This window comes from Rhyacophila brunnea, unplaced genomic scaffold (assembly GCF_057557595.1).
Source record: "Rhyacophila brunnea isolate RB1 unplaced genomic scaffold, BYU_Rbru_1.0 scaffold_4, whole genome shotgun sequence".
Classification (NCBI taxonomy): Eukaryota; Metazoa; Arthropoda; class Insecta; order Trichoptera; family Rhyacophilidae; genus Rhyacophila; species Rhyacophila brunnea.
In genome coordinates, this window is record NW_028233068.1 from 43,481,093 (window position 1) to 43,503,665 (window position 22,573).

At 35.0% G+C, this 22,573-nt stretch overlaps 1 protein-coding gene across 1 annotated transcript; it reads right to left on the reverse strand.

The window, feature by feature from the left end:
• Window positions 1-8,403: 8,403 nt before the first annotated feature.
• Window positions 8,404-21,775, reverse strand: LOC147067402 (vitellogenin-like). The gene is made up of 14 exons (XM_085953592.1): window positions 21,641-21,775; window positions 20,171-20,252; window positions 19,030-19,152; window positions 17,565-17,776; window positions 16,911-17,165; window positions 16,384-16,602; window positions 15,062-15,540; window positions 13,307-14,599; window positions 12,970-13,183; window positions 11,596-12,619; window positions 10,500-11,411; window positions 10,168-10,366; window positions 9,199-9,982; window positions 8,404-8,556 (listed from the first exon to the last, which is right to left on the reverse strand). The coding sequence occupies exons 1-14, from the start codon at window positions 21,773-21,775 to the stop codon at window positions 8,404-8,406; spliced, it is 6,084 nt and encodes a 2,027-aa protein (XP_085809718.1).
• Window positions 21,776-22,573: the final 798 nt, after the last annotated feature.

The window sequence follows — 22,573 nt, forward strand, 5'->3', positions numbered from 1 at the left end:
TAATTTGGTCCCTCTAATAAGAATGTGTGTATATTTTTAATCCTCCAAGTTAATTGATTTGTTTATTTTTTTTATCAAATAGTATTTTTTATGATGAGGCTTTTACATAATATGTATATGGAACGGAATTATATTTTCATGTCGCTTTTATGATTCAAAATTATGTTTCATCATAGCTCTGATACTAAAATCAATCTGATCATCTCTACCTCTTGGAATTTTTTAAAAATAAACAGGCCAATATCTTTGTTGTAACTGCAATACCGCGAATGAACCAAATTTTTGAAAACTTTAGTAACAAACCATATTAGCATGAAGTCATGGAAAAGGTCATAGTCGGAGCAGTGCCGAGTGAGAGAAAGTAATGCAATCGACTTGAAGTGGTTTGGAACAGAAACTGTAACAGGTAATAAATCACATCTGCGCATATTTATGGTAAATCCGCGGTATGGTTTTTATGCAGTTTTTATCACTAAGTCAATTATTGTTCTTGCGCAGTGTGACTTGTATAACAAGAAAATTATAAATATTAATTCGATTCTCAAATTTTAATACATTAATCAATGTGTCTCGTCAATTTTAACAGAAAGGGACAAAAAACATATTTTAAAAATCTGGCCCATTCGCATTATTGCAGTTTCAGTTTTGGTATGCTCGGCCTTGGAGCGGAGATGGAAATTTACATTTACCATTAAAACATACAAATTATGTATTTTCAGTCCCGGTGATGTTATATTTTTTATATTCGCTACCTGAAAGCGACAGTGAGATATGTCAAAAATACTAGTTTTGAGATAATTAAACTTAATTGTTTGTTTCATAGAAATCAATTAGATAACTTACTATAAATTTTTATTTTGTTTTTTCTGCGGTTTATAATAAATGATGGTAAATGGTAAGATTTTCTTGTATAACATTATCAGTGGATTTTTTCAGATATCCCATTAATACTTTGAAGTTACAGGACATTTTTAATAAATGCAACATCAACATTGGAATTTTTCTTTTAAATGTAGTATTACAATTTAAAAAAAACTCTTAAGTGATTCATTAATAATACATAATATTATGTAGCTCTATACTGACTTTCTTTACTTTATCTCAGTGTCGCTTTCAGGTAGCGATATTATGAATGGTATAATACATATTGAATTCATAAAGTTGTACATAGCTACATGTTGCATGTAGAATGTAATGAAATTTTGACTTATTTTGTATGCAGCAATATATTTTGTATATATAATGATATTCTGTTTTGGTGAATGGTGCTGAACATACTATGTCTTTTTCTATTCCAATTTAATAATTTTATATTTTCATAGAACGAAAAATGATGTCCTTCCTACTAATTATTATCGTTAGTGTAAATAATATTTTCGAATAAATATGTAAATAATGTGGAAACATGTTTGGAGACAGCTGTTAATTTAAAATAATTATTATGGATATGTTGTACAGATATTTTAGATACGGAGTTCGACACATGTTTTTTTTAAACATTTTATTCCAGGCTTATCGATTCACATACAATTTTATATATCCGATAATATTGTTTGTATATTTGTGACATTGTATTAGTATGTAACATAATTTGACATTTCTTAAGGAATTCTGTGTAAGCTATCGCAGTAATTTTTGAATTACAGTGTGGCTTCATGATGCTATGGAAAAAGATGAAACATTTTTATAAAATTGAGAGTAATTTTACTTGTTACTGTTACGTGATAATATTATGTAATATGATCTCTTTTCCAAAAACATGTTTCGAATAACGTCTGTGTTTGTAAATAAAATTAATTAGATGTGTGGTCACTAATACACCGCTATTTTGTATAGACAACTAACACTATATGAATAGCTTTAGTTGACACAAACACCAACACGTTAATAGTAAATTATAATTAAAAAAAAAAACACTTTGTATGTAGTACACATTGTGGGTCCGGTTTTTTTTCCTATTTAAGTTTAGGAATTATATTTATTTTAACTTATTTTTCACCTAGATAAGTATAATGTTGGGGAATATTTGCTATTTTTTATCCGCACTCATTTTAATGTTATCGGCGGAAGCGTGGCATGGAAGTTGTGATTATTTTTTCAAAATGTGTTTCATTCAGAATTGTCACGGACAATGCTTGCGTTCATTACAGCGCATTGTGTTTTAATTGCGGCGTCCTACACAGCCGTGGCGTGGTGCATGACAATTCCATACAAGCCCTCATGCGTTAGATTAATGTCAACATAATACTAGTTCCTTGCTGTGGAGGTAGAAATATCCCGATCCATTAGGATTATTCATCATGCTAATGGGACTAATTCTACATATTTTATATTAACACTCGAATATTATTTTTCTAAAATAGCATGTCTTTTGTAGCACAATAATATTTCTCATAGCTGTCGAGACATAAACTTAGATATTCCATCCCGCCAACGAATTTAATGATTTTTTCATAATGATAATGCATTTAGATAATATAGAATTTGCATATTAGGACCAACATTAATATTTTTTAAAATCTCATGCAATCCCAGTGAATTGTGGTGATATGTGTAACATTGTTTTTTAATTTTGAAGATCATTGGTATATAATATTTACTATCCCTATACTTTCCCTGGTTTGAGGGGGTGGGGCGTACATATAGATTTTTACGAAGTGACAAATTCAAGGAATTTTTATCAGAAACTTGATTGTGTATATTAAACTGACTTAAATTCATTTGTGCCGATAGTGGTATTCGATTACTTTACCATAGTCATATATAATTTGGTTTTAATTTGTCAATTGAGTAATTTCAATTACTCAAGGTCCTAATTATTTATTTTTGTATTATTCAAATCAGAGTAAAAATATCAAATCTTCCGCAATCTCGGAACCTTCTACCATTTTTTTTTTGCTATAATTTTTGCATTGACAACACAATATTGAAAATAACCCAGTTATGTATCTAATTTATAACAAGTAGAGAATGAATGGGTGACGTGGGTCATCGGTTCGCCACCGTTGTTTACTAAATTCTGGTTTGATTGAACTGATTGTAGCTGCAATTTTTGTGTTATACCGCTTTTACATTATCCAAATTCCTGATTATTAATAATTATAAATTAATTAATTTTTCATTATTTAAAATTAAATGCTTGCACCTAAATTAAATTTTTAAGAGAGTTGCGTCTTTAGGGGATTCTCATTTTTCAGAATGTTAACTGCATAAAATTTTAGCAACTTATGATTTTCAGTAAAATATCTACTCAGGTGAGAAGATCTCATAAATAATGTTGTGTTAACAATTTTTCTATAATATTATTTAATATCATCCCATTACCTACATTGTTTTTCCAGTAGTTGGAATATATTTTTTTTATTATTGAAATATTAGTCATCGTCATTTCAGAGGGTGAAGATTTTATACCATTCCTTAAAAATAGAGTCATTAAAAAATAAAACCCCTGAAACGATTCTCATCCAAATGGTTGAAAATATTATTTAATTATTGATAATTTATTTTATTATTGTCCTTGTTTCAAGCATTGTAAATGTTAAGTTAGATTTTATATTTTCTTTGTAGTTTGTCATAAGAATATTGCATAAGAATATTATTTAATTTTATTATTAATACAATTAATTTATTGTTCAATAATGTTGTCAGTTAAAATCAGAATCACTCAATATTAAAATATTTCTCCCCAATATTGATAAAAATTATTAATTTTGTAGTGTAATATAGATTTTAAATGTTGAAATGTCTGGATAATTTATAAAAAAATATTTTGGTTGATAAAACTGAGAAAAGGTTTTTTTTTTAATATAAAATTGCATTATTTGTTATTGTAATAAAGATGATTCGGAAATAATGCCGAAATATATTATACATAATATTTTTTTGTATCAATAAAATTATTATTGGACCCAACCTCTTTTTTTAATATTCTATTATATTATATCTATTAGTTATACAAGTAGATAACAAATAATTTGGGGTATCTCTGAGTGCTTAGCCTACATAATCTAGACTTTGTAGGAAATACATATAAGGGAGACTAAATTGGACCATCAGCATATTTCCTTATTCCGAAGGGATATTTATAACTTACAATAAATAATGACGCAATGTCGTATCAAATACTTTAAATAGATCTGATGTAATATTTTAATCACACTTACAACGCATTGAATGACAAGGTAAGAATACTTGGGTTAATATATGTAATAATAATTAAATTGTTATGAATAAAGTCTAGTTTGGTAATTTGGACCGGAGCTGGTTCGATAAATTTGACTGTTGAAAGGCATTTTCTGTTCTTCTTTTTATCTTGATAATTACTTTTTTATTACACTTTTTCCTCTGAAATATGAAACTCTTCCTGACTATTGTACCTCACAAATCACGTCAGTAAGCGGTCCTCGTAGTCCAGTGTGTAAGGTGCTGGCCTTTCATCCGGGAGCTCCGGGTTTAATCCCAATGAGGTCATAATAGATTTATCTGATTTTCTTAAAGCCAGGGTGTTTATGATTGTTTCACTTATATTACTGATTACATTACTGTTTCAGTACACTACTTCCATTGGGCCTCATGGCCTGTTGTAGTGTTAAACAAAATAAATATATATATATTGAGTGTTAAGAAATGACACCTCGTAAGTGACAAAATAACAATAGGAGAGGGAAAAACTCGCCTGCATACTATCTATGTGTTTGATATTATAAATCAATGTTTTTGTCATCTATAGTAAATGTATGTATGTAGTATAACCCGGCGTCTTACGTGGGCGAAGTCGATGCAGATGCGACACGACGTGGCGCGGCACGGAAATATCAAACACAAGAAATGCCACATGGAGTGGCCTACGTGCAGATTACGCCCGGCGAGCGATGGATGCAAAGTGGCGCGTGGCTTCAACGGCACGATCAGTTGGTTTGATATTTTTGCACAAAGTGAACGCGGCGGATACTCATTAAATATCTTCATATAAATGATGAAATTCTCCATGGACGTACCTTTTTAAATACATGATATTAGTTCCACTTCTTAGAGATAGATATTTCTGTAAAATTTTGTATTTAAAATATGAGTTTTCAAATAAAAAAACCCTTGCGTCCGCCCATGATGAATGTGCGATGCCCACTGGTCATAGACTCATCATCATCATCAGCCGGGGTCAATCCACTGCTGGATGAAGGCCTCCCCAAGCTTTCTCCAACTCTCTCAGTCCTGTGTCGTTCGCTGCCACGTATTTCCGCCGAACTTTACCAGTTCGTCAATTCAGCGGCTTTTAGGGCGACCCTGTGGCCGTTTCGTACCCCTTGGGTACCACTGGATGACAGCATTATACATTTTCAATAATATAAAGAATCATAACATTCTTAAATCATGTGTATATTCACTATTGAATAAAAACAGCTCTCATGGTGCAGTGCGGAAGGCACTGGGCTCTCACCTAGGAGCTCCGGATTCGATCCTTGTGAGGTGATAATAGTGAGGCTATATTATATCTATGTGGTTTTCTCAAAGCTTAGGTGTTAATGTGATCATTTTGCTTCTACTACTGTCAATGCATGGAATGGAGCAGAACGCACTGGAGCGCTGTTCCGGTTCGTGAATTCCTCGAGAATACCGTTCTGTCTCGTGGAATCCTCGAATATACTGTTCCTTCTTGTGGAATCCTAGAAGATAGCGAGATGTCTCGTAAAATTCTCGAGCCTCATCAGAATATTTCATATGGCGTTCCGGTTCAAAATATTTTGAAAAAGTAATAAAATAATCTTCTTTCTATTAAGGGGGGACATGCTCAGCGTAGGTCAAAATGGAGCTTTTGTTCTATTTTCAAAGCATGATCCTGGACATACCTTAAACGTTGTAGATAATCTATTTATATAATTTTGAAGCCTTATTATCCTTTATATTTATTTGAAACATTTGATAACATAAAGTGATGACATAAAGTATTTTTATTACATAAAATAGTATTCTTTTAAACCTCTCGCTCCAATATTTTAGAATATAGTCATATTTCAATACATAACTGTGCAGTGGTGTTAAGATTTTTTACATTTATTAATATTTAAACGCATTTATAAAACCATTAGTATAATTTATGACGAGATAATTTCAAAATTATCATAATGCTACTTTTCAAAAATTCACTACATTCAGATGCACTGGAAAATCTATTAGGCACTCATAAACTTATGTAGGTGTATTGCTTTATAATCAATTAAAGAAAATTGTTTTTGATTATTTTTTAATAGTACCTACATGGTAATGGCAATTTCTTTTAGAATTTTCGCATTCTTACTAAGTTTAAATAAAGAATAATGATATTTCATACTAGGAGAATGTATTAGGTTCTCATAAAATCCCTGTAGATTGTAGGTAGTAGATCAGGGGAGGGCAAACTGCGGCCCGCCGGGTATTTTTTTGCGGCCCGCCATCATTAATTGTACTTCTGATTACGAATAACTTTTTTATAATTTTTTTAAAAAAACATTGACAATAGATTTGAATTTGAAGAATTTGCTGTTTCGTAAATGTATTAGCTCAGTATGTCTTCCTTGCGTTTCGTCTCACACTATGTAATGACTATTTTCTACGATGAACATCGATTTCAATAGATATTGATAGTGTACCGACAGAGCTACAACTTAAGAGAATTGTATCGTCGTGAAGAAATCTCAAAATTTTACAATGCCCTTAATTCAGACAAATTCGTCCGACTTAAACATTATTGCAACAAAAAGGTTCGTTATTTTTGGATCAACCTATATATGTGAACAAACATTTTCGATTATGAACCTCAATAAAAATTATTTACGATCAAATATCTCCGATGCCCATTTACAAGCAGTTTTGAGAATATCAACTACAAAATTAACACCTGAATTTAAAAAAAAATGTTCAAAAATGCACAACAGTTTCATTCTTCTCATTTTTTTTTTGTAATGTTTATTTGTCGTGATAATAAATAGTGTATATCTAAAAGTGGTATTTTACTTGCGGCCCGCCGCTCATTTTGAATTCTTGAATTTGGCCCTCCATCCAAAAAGTTTGCCCCCCCCTGTAGCAGATGGTTTATGAAATACAAAAGTATGTATCATGATACTATTTACTTTTAGAATATCCTCTACATTCTTATAAAGGCACTGGAAAATGTCTAGGCACTCATACAACCTATGCAGGTGAATATATTGTTTTTTAAGTTTTTTTTTGAAGTTATACTTCTTTTGGCGCATTTAGGAAAACAGATCAGAGTGTATTTTGCGAGCGTGACCGGCCGTGATGTAACACATAATTTTTATAATTTATATTGCATTCGGGGTGCATAATACTTTGAAATATTTATCGTTGTGTTAGGCAGATTCAAATTTGTTTCTCTTAACTTTCCTAACGTTATTCGTAAAACTTTATTTATATTGGAGTGTATATTTATTTTTCATTGTATTGATTGTGTATCAAGATTTGAGGCTATATTTATGTAAGTATTATTTTTATGAGTAAAATTATATATCACTAAATAAATAAATTTTGTGAATGTTGAGTTGGTAAATAATTATTATTATGATTATATTCATTTCAGTCTCAAGGGTTCATGTTAAGCCAGCGGCGCTCCAATAAGCGGCTCTTTTCCTGAGTGTGTAATTTAACAAGATGATTAAAATAGTAATGTTAAATAATATTAATTATTACGAAATGAAGCAATAAAATAATTTCAAACCAGTGGCGCTCCAATAAGCGGCCCTTTTTCTGAGTGTTAATTTAACAAGATAATTAAAAGAGTAATAATAAATATTATTAATAATGATTCGGGCGAATGTGGTGATGAAAATGTTTTATAAAGTGCATTATGTAAAACTGAGATATTTTTTGTATTACAGTTATAATATCGAATATTGCACATATTTTTTGAAAAAATATTGAGCGTTTCGTAAAATTTTCTATTTCGAGCACTGACTACTGTACTACTGTTTCACTACACTACTGTGATTGGGCCTCATGCCTGGTAGGTAATAATTTATTGTCATATTGTTAAAACTGTTTGATATGAGCAATTTTTTTATCATCATGCTAAAAATAAAAATGAAGGTTGACACGAGAAAAAAAGACATGGATATTTTTGAAATTGCGCTTATTTATTAAATATATATGTGTATATAAAAAAACTACAAATTTACATTCTTAGTAAATATATATATAATAAATATTTCTCAAAAGTTCTACAATATTTTAAATATTATCTTATTACTATTTTATACAATCTCTAGGAACAGTCATAGGAAGAAGGTAAAAGATCGACTGGTAATTATTTTGAATATTCTTATTCAAGCTAAGGTCATTGAGATTAAATTGTATAGGAAAGTTACTTGTGGATATAAATTAATGTCATAAGTAATAATTTGTTATTTTAAATTATGCCTTCTGGCAGTGATTGGGTGCGGAGAAATATATCTGTTTGTTGGATGGATATTGCTTCTCGCTGAGCTGAGGATTTTCTCCATTCCTGATCTGTTCCTTGTACATTCTGAATTCCTGGTCTTTGTTGGACTTGCAGATAGCCTTTGTCTGGAAATTAATAAATATTTTATTAGGAATGCAAAATTTCAAATAAATATGTCTTTCATTTCATTTCTTTTCTATGCCTCACGATATTACTATTGCAGTATCTGTCAGGCCGCAGATTTTTAACGACACACATTGAATGTAGAGGGAAGCTCTCACTAAAATCGCTGTAGTACCGATATTTTGTGGCTTAGTATTTCATACTTATTCAAACAGATGTCACTGTTTGTTAAAATTTTTAGATTATGCAAATCAATCGACAGTGGCTAGTAATTTGTGCTTAAAGTTAGCTGAGATAACTCGCAAAATTTTTATGTGTAGCCTATCTATCATGGCCTCATAGAGCGAGAAAACTCGCTGAAGGCATAGAACCGAAGGCATAGAAACATTACAAAATGCCATTGAATGTAAGTTGAGCTGATAAAAACACTCAAAAGTCACCAGCTAAAGTTTATGACATGTATTCAACTCAAATGTGAAGTGTGATATAAATATAAATAAGTATGTATAAAATGTCCCTTTTATAAGGTTTGGTTGTACATCCACTCAACTCATCCAGTGTGAATCAAGAGAGAGAAAATCAACATTATTCAAATATTGTGATGAGATTTTGAGATTTAGGGATTATAAATTAAAAATGCTTACAGGCAATTGGGTCATTTGCTGGTTGTTGCAACCCCTTGGGCAGACGGGAAGAGCGCGGTATGTGATGCAGATTTCTCCGTTGGATTCCCAGAACTGGACGCGACGTTGCATTACACAGCCCTTATTTTCTTGACGTCCGTAGCTCTTTGTTGACTTGACACCACTTTTCTGTCCGTCTCTGTCTTCATGGCTTTCAGAGCTGGAGCTTGAAGATTCGCTGCTGGAAGATGAGCTGGAGGAAGAGCTGGATGAAGAAGAGCTTGAAGAGGACGAGGAGTCGTCATGGTCGTTAATGTCGTTGAAACGGTTGTGCTCATCATAGTAGTGGTTGTTGTAGATAGCGGGGTAATAGCTGTCGCGCTGGACGCAAAATTCCCTCTCGGCTTCCTGGTGGAGTTTTCTTGACTGGCCCTGGCATTGCTGCTGAGGGAGAGCATACGAAGCAACGAACAGAGACTCATCGCGAAGGAAGCAGTTTCCTGGAGTGAGGAGATCGTTCTTCTCTCCAGTCATACTTCCACAGATACCGCTGGTGGTGTTACGGTAAGAATCAGAGGCCTCGAGGAACAAGCGCTGTCCGTCGTAAACTACTTTGAGTTGGCTCTCATCAATATCGACGTAGATTTCTCCGCTGGGCAGTTTCCAGGCTCTCAGGAGCTCAGAGTCTTCTTCTTGACCGTTCCAAAGAGTGAAAACTTGGTTGTCAGATACAACTTGTTGCTTTCCGTTGACGGTCATCTTATCTTGCTGGAGTTCAACGGTGATTTGTTCGCCAGATTGAGATCTGTCAAAGAAATAATATTATTTTATCATATATAATAAATGTAAGTTCATTCATATATTGTTTCCGAATTTATTTCTCTGAAAATTTAAGCAGGTACCTATTGTTGGTAAATTAATAAATTGCTTACAGAAATTTTCAATAGACATAAGATTATAGATTAAAAATGAATAATATGCATCATTTACCTGTAGTTGATGCGAACTTCTTTCTGTTGGGGAGATGGGGATCTGACAAGCACGGTGGTCTGCTGTTGGTAGGACTCGATTCCATTGGAGCCTTTTTGGGATCCATTCTGCATGACGACATGCCAGCAATCATCAACAGTGTAGTCGATTGTCTTGTTTGAGAAGGTGTTGATCTGGGTTGTGTCGACGGTGCAAGATGCTACAACAAAGAAATTGATATTACCTACTATTTCGCAAAAGAAAAAAAATAGATAGATCGACGAGAATGATTGGTCTAATATGTTGGTCCCGATTGCTTTATAAGTAGATACTTATTTAATTATTAAACTTACGAGTGAGTTGATATCCGTTTGCCTTGTGGATGAGACGTTCGTAGAAGGGAATTGAAGGATGGACAGCGACGACGGATCTGGTCCATGTGTTGACTGGGATGTCGTGGAATGCGATGCGAGCATTAGGAGTGTTGATGCTTACATTCATTTTGTGGAAGTCTGGGTACAATCTCATTTCAAGATCGATCTTGTTTTGCTTTCCTTGGAAGCTGACGAAGTCTTCTTCAACATTCTGGAAACCGAAATATCTGATCAAACCGTACAGATTCTGAGTCATGTTCTTGGCATGGTTTCCGACCTTGTCGTAAGATACGCTGAGTTTCAAAAAGTCCATGGTGTTGGCTCTAACGGTGGAGTTCATGCACGCGGGCATCATGTTGTTTCCTCTCTGCATTTCTTGTTGGCACTGCTTGGTGACTGGGTCACGGCGGAGGTGTTCTCTGTATTCTTGGGTCTGCTCTGCTTTAGCGTGGATAGCAATGGATGCTCCGGAGTTAGCATCTTGGCCATACTTGATAGCAACGTCGAAGTCTGAGTAGGTTTCGAATTTAAGTGCTTTCTCGAAGTTAAGCATGGGAGTGTTAGGCATTTTAGCGGAAGCAGCAGCCAAGAAGTTGAACTTCTTGTTGTCGGCGGAAACCTTGCTATAGTAGAAGATAGCTTGAAGTTTTTCGTTGACTGGGCTACGTGAAACGGCGACGGTGGCTACGTATTGAGCGTTCTTGTGTCCAGAGAATTGGAGGCCGACGTCGATGAGTTGAGTGTGACTTTCAGGAGTGGAAACCATCTGGAGCATTTGTTGGCGACGTTTCTGGCCTCCAACTTTGTCGTCTGATGGTGAGTTTCTGGTGGCATCGGAAGGTGAGCTCCAGAAGCTTCCTTTGTGATTCTGTGACTGTTGCCTGTTGCTGTCTGTAATCAAAAATATAATAGGTTTTAAAACATTTTTATATCAAATCACCAATATATTATAGTAAGTGGGTTTGTACATATATTATTAAATTATTAATCATTTCTTTTGTCAAATTTAATATCTATTAATATCATAACGGTCCATTTGGTCTATCTGGAAAACAATATTTTGTACGTTACTCACCGTATCCGAAGAAGAAGATGACTTTGCGTGTGCTTGATTGACGTCCGTCATGTTTCAGTTCGTATGAGTAGTGTTTGATGCTTTCACTTGACAGAGGATTGATGATAGCGGACATGAAGTTCTTTCTAGCTGATTTGAAGAAGCCGTATCTCTCTGGTTTCTCATCGTAGACAGCGTGCACTTTGAATTGCAGACCAGTCTCTTGGCCGTACATCCTTTCGTAGCTGACTTCGGGGTTCTGTTTCATCATCAGCTTGACATTTTTCAGTTCAGGGACGGGTTGCATTGATTTCTTATCATAGATGCCGGTGTAAGGCCAGCTGCTTGCATGAAGGATGGTTGTCTCGCTAGCTTCATTGCTGGGGCTCATTTCGATTGCGACTTCGGAGTTGTTCAAGTCAATATCAGCCTTAACCTTCAATGGAATGTTCACTTGAACTTTGTTGATAACTCCGGCTGTGATATATTCATTTTTATTTCCGAGAGTGTTCAAGAAACCGATCTTTCCATCGATATTGGTGGCGTATGTCAAATGAATATCTGACGTTACGTTGACGGATTCAGGCTTGACCAAGAAGTTAACCGAAGGCTGAGGTTGAACCTGAGCATGAATTTTTCCGTTGATTCTGAGCATGGTTGGGGTCTTGTAGTTGAAGAAGAATGGTACTCCCATAGCCATGGGGAACATAATGACGACCTCTTCGGTATTGACGAACTTGGTGTAGTTGAATTCCATTCCCTTGCGGAGTTCAGAAGAAGCCAAGTGGATCATTTTGGGTAGGTTGTGGACGGTCTGTTCATCGATGGTGAAGAACCTCTGTTGGTTGAGAAGTCCCAAAAGAATGTTGGCTTCCAATTGTTCCTTGTTGTCTCCCTTGATGTTAAGCATCTTGGCGATGTCTTCAGCGTCATACTTTTGGCTTGATCGGTGCTGTCCTTGGTGTTGGGATTGTTGTCTGCCGGCGGCAACTTGGCTTTTGATAAGTTCTGCGAATTGGCTCACGCTAGAGATAACTCCGCGGACCTGAAGAAGACAATGTGATTTTAGGTTTTATTCAGCATCGATTAAGGTCATGAAATATTAGTTCCATAAAGATCTTGATATGATTTGCTCAATGTTAATATAATATTATATTACTTAGGTAGTAGATATGGGCCTCCACAGCGAGAAATCGATGTTAACCACTTGTTCAACCTATTAGGTCCATACTCTAACTCAACACACAAATTTAAAAACAACATGTGTAAGTACTTGCCAGACCTAGGATTCCAACCTGGGACTCATGCCGTTATACAGTGACGCTTAAGCCGCTCGGGCATCGTGGGCATATATTGTATAGGTGCCATTTATATATAATTATAGTTTATAAGTACCTTGTTGGGGTTCATCCATCCTCCGAGTTTGCTCTTCCAGACGTAGCTGATGGCCTTGGGCAAAGAACTGTCGTAGCTGCCGATTTGGGAATAGTATTGGTAGTGACCAATGTTCATCTCGTCGGATTGGTAATCGTTAGCGTTCCAGTTGGAATATTGGAAGCCATAGTTCTTCTCATTGAGCATCTGTTCAGCGGCACGAGCGTTGCTGGCCCTAAATTATTATTTGCATTAGAATAATTTGGATAAACTTAATAATTAATAATGTATTTGATAAATTTTGAATGATAGATAATTCACGAAATTGTAAGTAGGTACGTGAAATCTATTGACTTACAGTGATTCGAATTCGGGCTGTTCAAGAGTGGCAGCGTTCTTGATGGCTGACTGGATGGCGGCGCGAACTTGGTAGTTGGAGTCAGTGTGTGTCGATTGGGCCATACGTTGGAGCATAGCTGATGTGGGGTGAGCCTTCATCAATTGGAATACGGCAGCAACACGAATCTCGTACTCAACCCCCTGGTTTTGATAGATATTGAACAAGACGGGCCTGGTCTCTGAAGGATAGAGGATAGCCATATGTCCAAAGTTCATAACCATGTGTTGGCGCAGGAAAGTGCTGATGCGGTGTTTGCCTTCCAAGTATGGTCCGAAGACTCCGAGGATTGCGGGGTGTCCCAAGTTTCCGATGGCTTGGATGTAGACTTGAGCTTGGTGGCTGTCTTGCTTTTGAACGGCGTTTTTCAATTCGCGTTCCAACCATGGGAGGACTTCGCGGGAGACAATTTGGTTATTCTTGTTATCCAATCGTCCATAAGAGTGGACAGGGTAGTAGCTGTGGGCGGTCGTATTGTCAACGTGAGCCGTGTTGATGAGACTGGTGACGGCGAGGAGGGCAGCGGGACCCAAGAATCGCTGTTGACGAACTTCGTTGCTTGTAGCGAATTGGAAGAAGTCTAAAAGGAGTTCATTAGTGGGGTAGCGGAGGGTCCTGTGGAGTACGGATACCACTTCGGCGGCTTCTTCCTGTTGGATCTTCCTGGTTTGGATCAACGATTTAATTTGCTTATAAGCGGGGAGGGTTCCGGATTGGGCAAGGGCATCACGGTAAAGTTTGAAAGCCAACTTTTGGGTTTCTGAACCAGTTTTGTACATTTGGGATGTAGCGTCTTGCAAGTGTTTGGAATCCATTTCTGAGACAATCGACACAATGATGTTCCACTTCTCAAGAGCTTCGCTCTTGGGGAGGCCGTTGACGTTGTTCTGGAGTTGTTCGGCGATTTCATAAGCGATCTTGCGGACATTTTCAACCTGGGCTGACTGCTGTTGGTAGTCTTCGGGCTGCATGTAAATTCTGTTTATGGCGGCATCATCCATATTTGGTGCGCTTTGCCATTTATCAGAGCCTTCAGAGTCGCTAGATGAAGAAGATGACGAAGAGCTGGAGTCTGAAGAGCTAGAGTCAGAAGAACTGGATGACGAGCTGGATGAATCCCACTGGTTTTGTTGATTCTTGTATTGCTGGTGCTTGTTTTCATTCTGGTTGAACTGCTTACCCTGGCTTTTTTTGTTGTTTTCGTGTGAGTACTCATTCTGTTCGTAGGTTTGTCTTCTTTCGGGAAGAACTGACCTGAAAATTCATATGTTAAATGTTAGCAAAGGTAAAATAATAATACCTAACAATTTAAATAAAATACAAATCCAACAATTATATCGTACTACCTTTCACTAAGAATTGACAGTTAAAACCTGCTAAAGTTCTAAAGTGACATAAGTACCGGAGTAGCTTAACAAATAATTAATAAAAAAAACTTTTGAATACACATACAGTAATAATATTAAGTGTAGTGTGAATTTAATAAATTAAATTCTGCGGAAGTAATACATGATAACTGCTACATTGTCTAAGTCGAGTAAATTCATACAGGCTGATGATGATAATATTATTTAACATTTATGTTACATATGGAGATGGATTGGAATCGAATATTTTATGAGTTTATCTAGGTAGGTAACTAATATAATATGTAGGTCCTGCTTGAATGAAGTAGACCTGGTAAAGTGTCTGTAAAGCAATGTTCATTTATATTACCTCCTGTTCCTGCGTCCACGTTGGAGCTGTTCACTCTCTTGGCTATCATCGTCTTGATCTTGATATTGGTTCTGGTTCTTATACTGATTCTTATTCTGTTTCTTTCCCTGTTTGTTGTTGTAGTTCTTGTTCTGTTGTCCATTCTGATTCCTGATTTCTTCTTCGCTGCTGCTTGAGCTGGAACTAGAGCTGGAGCTAGAGCTGGAGCTGTCAGAGTCATGCGATCCGGAGTTTTTGTTGGAAGAAGCAGACATGCTATAGATGAGGGAGTTAGAACGACGGGACGGGGAAGGAGCAGAGAGTGAATCCTTGTTTCCAGAGTTGATGGCGGCAAGAGTAACGTTGACGCTGCTGTAGACGGTAGCCTTCTCGGAAGAGGGTCCGTACATGACAGGGGAAGCGGAAACCATGGTCGCAGCATGAGCGGAGTAGATGGTGTTGTTGGAACGATCAGCGATGATGCGGGATACGGTAGACCTCTGAAAATAATATATTATTTATGTTATTATAATATGTTTAAAATCAATGACATTTCTTCTTGCTGTACACAGGAGATGCGATATTAGTTGAATTAATTTGTTACTACTGGGAAGAGATTTGATGTAGATTCCGGTTAGGATAATTGCAATAAATTACATTATATCTATGTGCAAAAGAAAAAGGGCAAAGGGAAAAGGTCAAAAATATGCTAGATTAGGTAACCATAATTAATATTATATACAAAGGAGAAAAGGGACGAGTCGAATTAGTATTTATCACGGGGAAACAGAGGTTTCAATATAAAATTGTCTAAAACTCAATCATCTTTTGGGTCGTTTATAAAGAAGTGATTTTAGATGTAGGTAACGTCAATTTTCTTTCGCTCACAGATAATACGTGTACCAAGGCTGCTAAGTCGAAAGGGTTAGTCGTGTGAATATGAGTTATTTATGGGATTAGATTGTTTAGAATGCCATCTATAGTGTCCCAGAAGTACAATGATTATTGTATGATGAAGTTACAGAAAGTCTTTGGTAGGGGTGAAATCAATAAATTCTTATTACAGAAAAGTTGTTACTCCTTTTTGGGTAACCACTAATAGTGCATTAATTACAACATTGATCTGACAATAATATTGTCTTGATTCAGTTACCTACTAAATTGGTTTGCTCTCTATTGAGTTCATGAATGTACGTCTGCATTCATAAAATGACAATTCATAGCCGATTTGGCCTTCACTTACTGGTGAGTTGTTTTCATATAAATATTCTAACGTATAGATATCTATATGGCTTTAAGAAAAAAAATAGAATACACGTAAATAATAATAGGTGTACACTTACGCTCATGAAGTTATCGACGCTGTGAGAAGTATGCTCCCATTGGGCGCCTTGTGGCACGCCAAAGTGGTAAGCAACCCTCTTGTCGCATTCGGAGTAATCCTTGGTCTTGGTGATCTCGAGCAACTGTCCGGGCTTTTGGGCACCAGGCTGAAGGAAGGGAGCCAACCAGAATGACCTCTGGACTTCATCCATGGGCAATGGGGCAACGGTGTACAGGGTCTGTGAAAAAATATGTCTTTGTAAAATATATCTAACAGCAAGTTTATTTATCAGATTTTTAGAGAATTAAATTGTCATTAATGACTAAAACATTACTGTAGTTTGTAAACAGAAACAAATATTACGAGAAAACATACATTTATTTACTTTTTTTGATCTAAGGGTAATGGTATTTATAATCATGTATGTCTTCCCATTTTAAAAGAAATATGTGATAATGGTTAAAGTTCTAAATTTTGTCCAAGCCTTTTAGATTATTACTCTTAGAATACAAGAAAAATACAATGAAAATTCATAACACTTTTTACCTTGCACCTTCCGGTGACGTCAGTTTCCATTTTACGGTAGACTCCGCTGGTTTGTTTTTCGTCTAAGAAAGCGTTCTTGGAGTGGTACAATGACTTGCTGCTGGTGTCGTACTGCAGAGTTCCGAAGAGTCCCTTGATGAGATTTTCCTCTTGGACTCCCATGTCTTGGCTGACTTCCAATTGCTTGACGAGGCCGCCTTCCATGCGGACGAGGAAAGGACGCTCGATTCCGGCATATGATTGGTATTGAAGGTTCTGGGGATACAATTGAAGAAACAAATATCAGTCAACGTAAAAGTACGACAATTATACGATTTCGCCATCTTTGTACGTGGTTTACGATTTTAAAAATGTAAAATATGATTTAAATAAGTTTATTGAATTGATTTCCAATTAATATGCAAGAGTTTCGTTGACATCTATTTATAAGGCAGTAGATTGTCAATAACAAAATAAAAGAAATAGTTGAAATACATGAGACACACAAATTACATCAGTAAGCCAAAGTGTTTTCACATATTTAGTTACATGGACAATATTGCTATTAACAACGTTGAAAATGTATTAGGATAATAAAACAACTAGTAGTATGATTAGAGATATAATATATGAATAATTCTACTAATTTAATACAATTAAAATAGAATTCCGTACCTCAGGAAGGGGTCCCTGAGCTCCCATTGCCAATCTCTGGTGGATGTGAGCATACTGTGCGTGCTTGAGAACTCCAAGAAGGCGTCCCTCGCTCTGGGCGTGGAGCACCAAACGGGCCCTCAAGAGAACACCAGCCCACTGGTCTTCCTCATTTAAGGAAGTCAGAGTGCGGGACTCTACGTCGTAGTAATAAGTTGATCCGGATTTCCATTCTGTAAACAGATACAAGTACTCAACTAATTGATCACCGGAACGTCAATTGAAAATGGGTAAACATAAAATGCAATATCATTATTTTAAATAATATACTTATTGATTATTGAATAAGCGATATCCTTTATACTAATTTATTTTTACTACATTTCGCTACATTGCATAATAAATAGACTGACAATATTAAAAATACATATGTCTATAAAATAAATCGATACACTCCATTGATGTAAGGCAGTAGCGAAGAGTGGAGGTAGGCTGGTAAGATTCGCCATAGATAATAGTGCACATTAAACTTTGTTAGTCATGCGTATTTGTTTTTATTGAACTATGACAACAGTTTACAGATGGTTTTGGTTGGTTTTTAAAAATCAATTAAGCCCTGCCGAATCCAAGCCATAATAATTGTGGTATATTTTGGGCGATACGATAAATTTTTGCGCACTTTTACATTCATACTTATTTGTTTTCATTGGATTAAGAATACATATTACACATATTGTTGGTTCATTTTTTTAAATTCATTAATCCCTGTTAATAGTATTTTATCTGTAAAATATCCAAAGTTATGTATGCTTTAATTGCATAATTTTAGATATTTTATTGATGGATGAGTATTTATGACTATTATACATTATTTCGCAGGGTTTAATTGATTTTTATAAACTGACCAATACTTACCATCTGTAAATAATTGTAGTCTTATTTCAAATACGTATGGCTGACAAAGTTTAGTGTGCACTATTTATGGCGGATCTTAACAGCCTACTTCCACCCTTCGCCACTGACGTGAGGCGAGTATATAAATAATTAATTTTATTCATTCTGAGAAATTATAATATAACCAGTTTATTATAATCATGATAATTTGTAAAATCTATAAACAAATAAAAGATATATATAAATAAAAACGAGCCATTACAACACCAAACAATGTAAATATGACAACTTTCTTTATTAAGATTCTGATTTTTGAAATATTTTTTTTTGAGTCAATAAGCAGATTAGAACTGTAGGTTTAAGGAATGGAATCTTGATATAATAATACAGAATAAAATATTGTAATTTATCCAAAATTACGAGTCAATTGCAAAGTCAGATAGAAAGTCTGCCGAATATGATTCAATAAAGCCGACATCGTGAAAACGCATAAAAAGATAATATTATGTTAAAACATCCCACAAACTATTTTATGTACCATTTACAGTTCACAGCAATTATTTGAAATTTGAATCAGGGAAATTTAACTCACCATCGCGCGTGATTTGTCTGTTTTCCTGCTTGTTTTGTTGGTAAGCGTGGTCGTTGTTCCTTTCCTTATGGATTTGGTTTCCATATTCGGATTTCTGGTGGCTGTTGGCACATACTGCCACTGCTGTAAACAAGAGATGAAAAAATCAATTAACGTGGTGCAAGTAGGTATAACCATTGTGATGCTTTTAACTATTTATCTAAATAATAAATTAGGTAGGTATATACGAATTAGAATTAATCAGAGTCTTTGTAAGTCAAACCGATTCATTATGCCACGGAATACGCCCTAAAGAGTATGGAAGCGCAGATAAAAAAGCAAGTTAACAACTAACTTCTCTTTGATTCCAATATTGTTTCGTTAGCCCGCGATTAAAATCATAATAAAAAAAAAACAATGGACATATAAATAATTATTCATTGTTTATAGATAGCGTCATAAGACATGGCATTGTGCATAGTATAGTGTACACAATTATGTAGTATTGCTGCAGTGAAAATATTTTCATTTAATGTCTGGAACGTTGAAAGAAATTTTCATGAATGTTGAAATTCAGCTAACTACTAAGCAAAATCTTATTAATACAATAATAGCAGAGAGAAATAATATTATTTTAAAACTTGGGAAATGTGAGAAAAAATACTATAAGAAAATTCGTTTGATATTATTAATTTTAAAAAGTTAACACACGGAAACAATAACTTATTTATATAGGTATTTTTATTTTCCACACTTTTTTTAAATTTATACAATTAAGACTGTCATGAAGACCGGCTTCGCCTTGAAGACAGTCGCAATTGAATGCAATCAGTTTTGTTATAAATACAATTATTGTGAAAATCAGTACGGAAAATAAAATTAAATAAATAACATATTATGTATTTGAGTGTTTGCTATTTTTAACACAATGTCAATGAAGTAATAAACAACAAATACAATTTAATAAATAATAGTTATAATGATTATAAAAATTTTTCACATAATTTAGTTATATAGACATGAAATTTATTATAATTGAAAAAAACACTAAAATATCACAATAAAAAAGAGTTTTCAATTGAGTTGAAGTTTACGTAATAAACAAGTAGGTATCTATATAATAAATACAATTATTAAGAGAAAAAATGTTGTTTTCACTTACCCAAGAAAGTCAATAAGAAGAAGGCCCTCATGATGATGGGCTGCCCAGTAGTAACCTGTTGCTGATCACAGAACAGGGCCGTCTGAAGAATGAGAAGAAAATCTTGGCTTTTATACTGCAAAGTACCCTTGTGTTATATATTTTTCATCAACAATATTGTTGATACTACGACACGCGAAAGGTATCATTCTGAGATTTTGCAATAATTGTTTATTGAACTGCATAGATACATTTTGTCTACGTTATCTCAAAAAGTGTGCAAGTCTGAGGTCATATTATAATATATATTTTCTATACTTACACTTTTCATTAATTACTTTACTTGATATATTTTATCCTGTACCTACTGAAAAAATGAAAGGAAGGATTTAAGTAGATGAGTATATCGGAAAATATTTATTTAAAGGGGTGGAAAGAAAAATTTCTAACTAATTTTCGATTTTTTTTTCTTTTAACTTAGGCAATATCTATATACCAGTGGCGTTTTACCAATTATTACGCAATTAATCATAAATAGGTAAATATTCCTAGATGTTCATATCATCCACATCGCAGCATCAAGGATTCAGACTCTTCCACGACTGTTACACGTTATCTCATATCATTCGCCACTATTCTCCCTAGCATATCAGGCTTTCCCATGTTGGCTTCACCGAAATTTAATTTTCATTTTATATCATGCTCTTTTCCTACGACCAGTTTAAAAAACATTCATTAAGTCTTGCATAATTCTCGGATATAAACAACTGTAGATGCTTCACATCACCTTATTTGCATCGGGATATATCCAATTAAGACCGGGTGCTGTACGTAATGGTTTGGTTAGTGGGGGTAATTTAAAAGACCATGCCATATTATATCCTATAATCTACATTGTGACATCCTCCAGCTAGAGTCCAGGAGTTGATAGGTAACGTAAGGTCCACATGCAGCGCATGTTACTACTAAAAGCATCGATGTGTAAACCCATTGAAGTTAATGACCCCGCCAAACCAAACCCGCTCCGCACCACATCCGGGATAAAATTTTCTAAAAGCAATATAATTGGGCTTTGTGGAGACCAGGTCGGATGGCCCGATGGGTCCAATAGCTGGTTGGACCGACTTGAGAATATCTTCCCTCTCGGAGCACATTCTCGGACATTCCCAGAGGATGTGGTTTGCATCCTGTTTTTCTCCGACGCATGGACATGTCGGTCGCAGCTGAATTCCACCGCAGAATATCGCAAGTTGTCGTAGATTACGGCAGTTATGTATTTCTTTTTAAGCACTATGCCAGACGTTGAAGCCCAATTTTATTACAGTAGTAGGTATATTAGTAGTCAAATCGTAGTGTGGTAGTTGCAATAAGTAATTACTCAGGATTTATGATTGCATTGTGACCTCACTGGGAATCGGACGTGGAGCTTTTGATAACAAACAAACCAGTGCTTTACGCATTTGACTACGATGGCAGCCGAAAGGTACTTACCGCAAACTGTCGCAGGATACCGCATTTTTGTGGCAACTTGCGGTTGAGGAAGTAATACACAACTTTAGAAAGTAGATTTCGTGTAGATGAGATTTCAGAGAAGTGGATGTAAACATACTTGACGGTGTCATTCATTGAATCACAGAACCCTACATTTGGTATTAAGCACCAGTATTTTTTATGACGAGGTCGCTATGCTCTCTAGCGTGCTTTATCTGAATTTACATGACTAAGTGCCAATTGAAACAAAATTAAAAATTCTTGTAAATAATAAAATTTAATGTAAAACTGCCGAAAAGATTATTCATCAGCATTAAATATTGAAGTATTAAAGCCACTAATCACTTTAGTTATAGTTTTGATTTAAATACGATGAATTTATATAACCCCTATAGTTTTTTTTAATTAATTTTTTTTATTTTTTTATTATTAAGCTCCGAAGTCTCAATTGAGTCTTATTTAGCTTTACTTTTTAACATGCACTATTAATACATATTATTACAATAATTACTCATACAGTTATTACAATACAAATTTACAGGAGAGGAAAAAAAAGAAAAAGAACAAAAACAGTTTAAACTTGTAGGCCACACTCACTCAGAAACATTTGGACACACTGGAACGCCTTGATATTCGGCCGAGCCAAAAATATCGTGAGATGCAGTGGCAATTGGTACTTTTGTTTACTTAAATCTTTAAGAAGCCGTTGTCTCTGGGTATCATACAGAGAACATTGCCAAACAACGTGGTTAACATCTTCAGTCTCACTTCCGCACCGGCACCCAGGGTCATTTATTATACCCAAGCGAGCCAGGGATGAGGCAAGATTATAATGGTCCGCTCTGCAGCGATTGATTGTGACGATTGTTTCCCTATTTAGCATTTTATTGGTATACCATGGTTTGGTTTCAGAATTGTAATAACTTTGAAAGT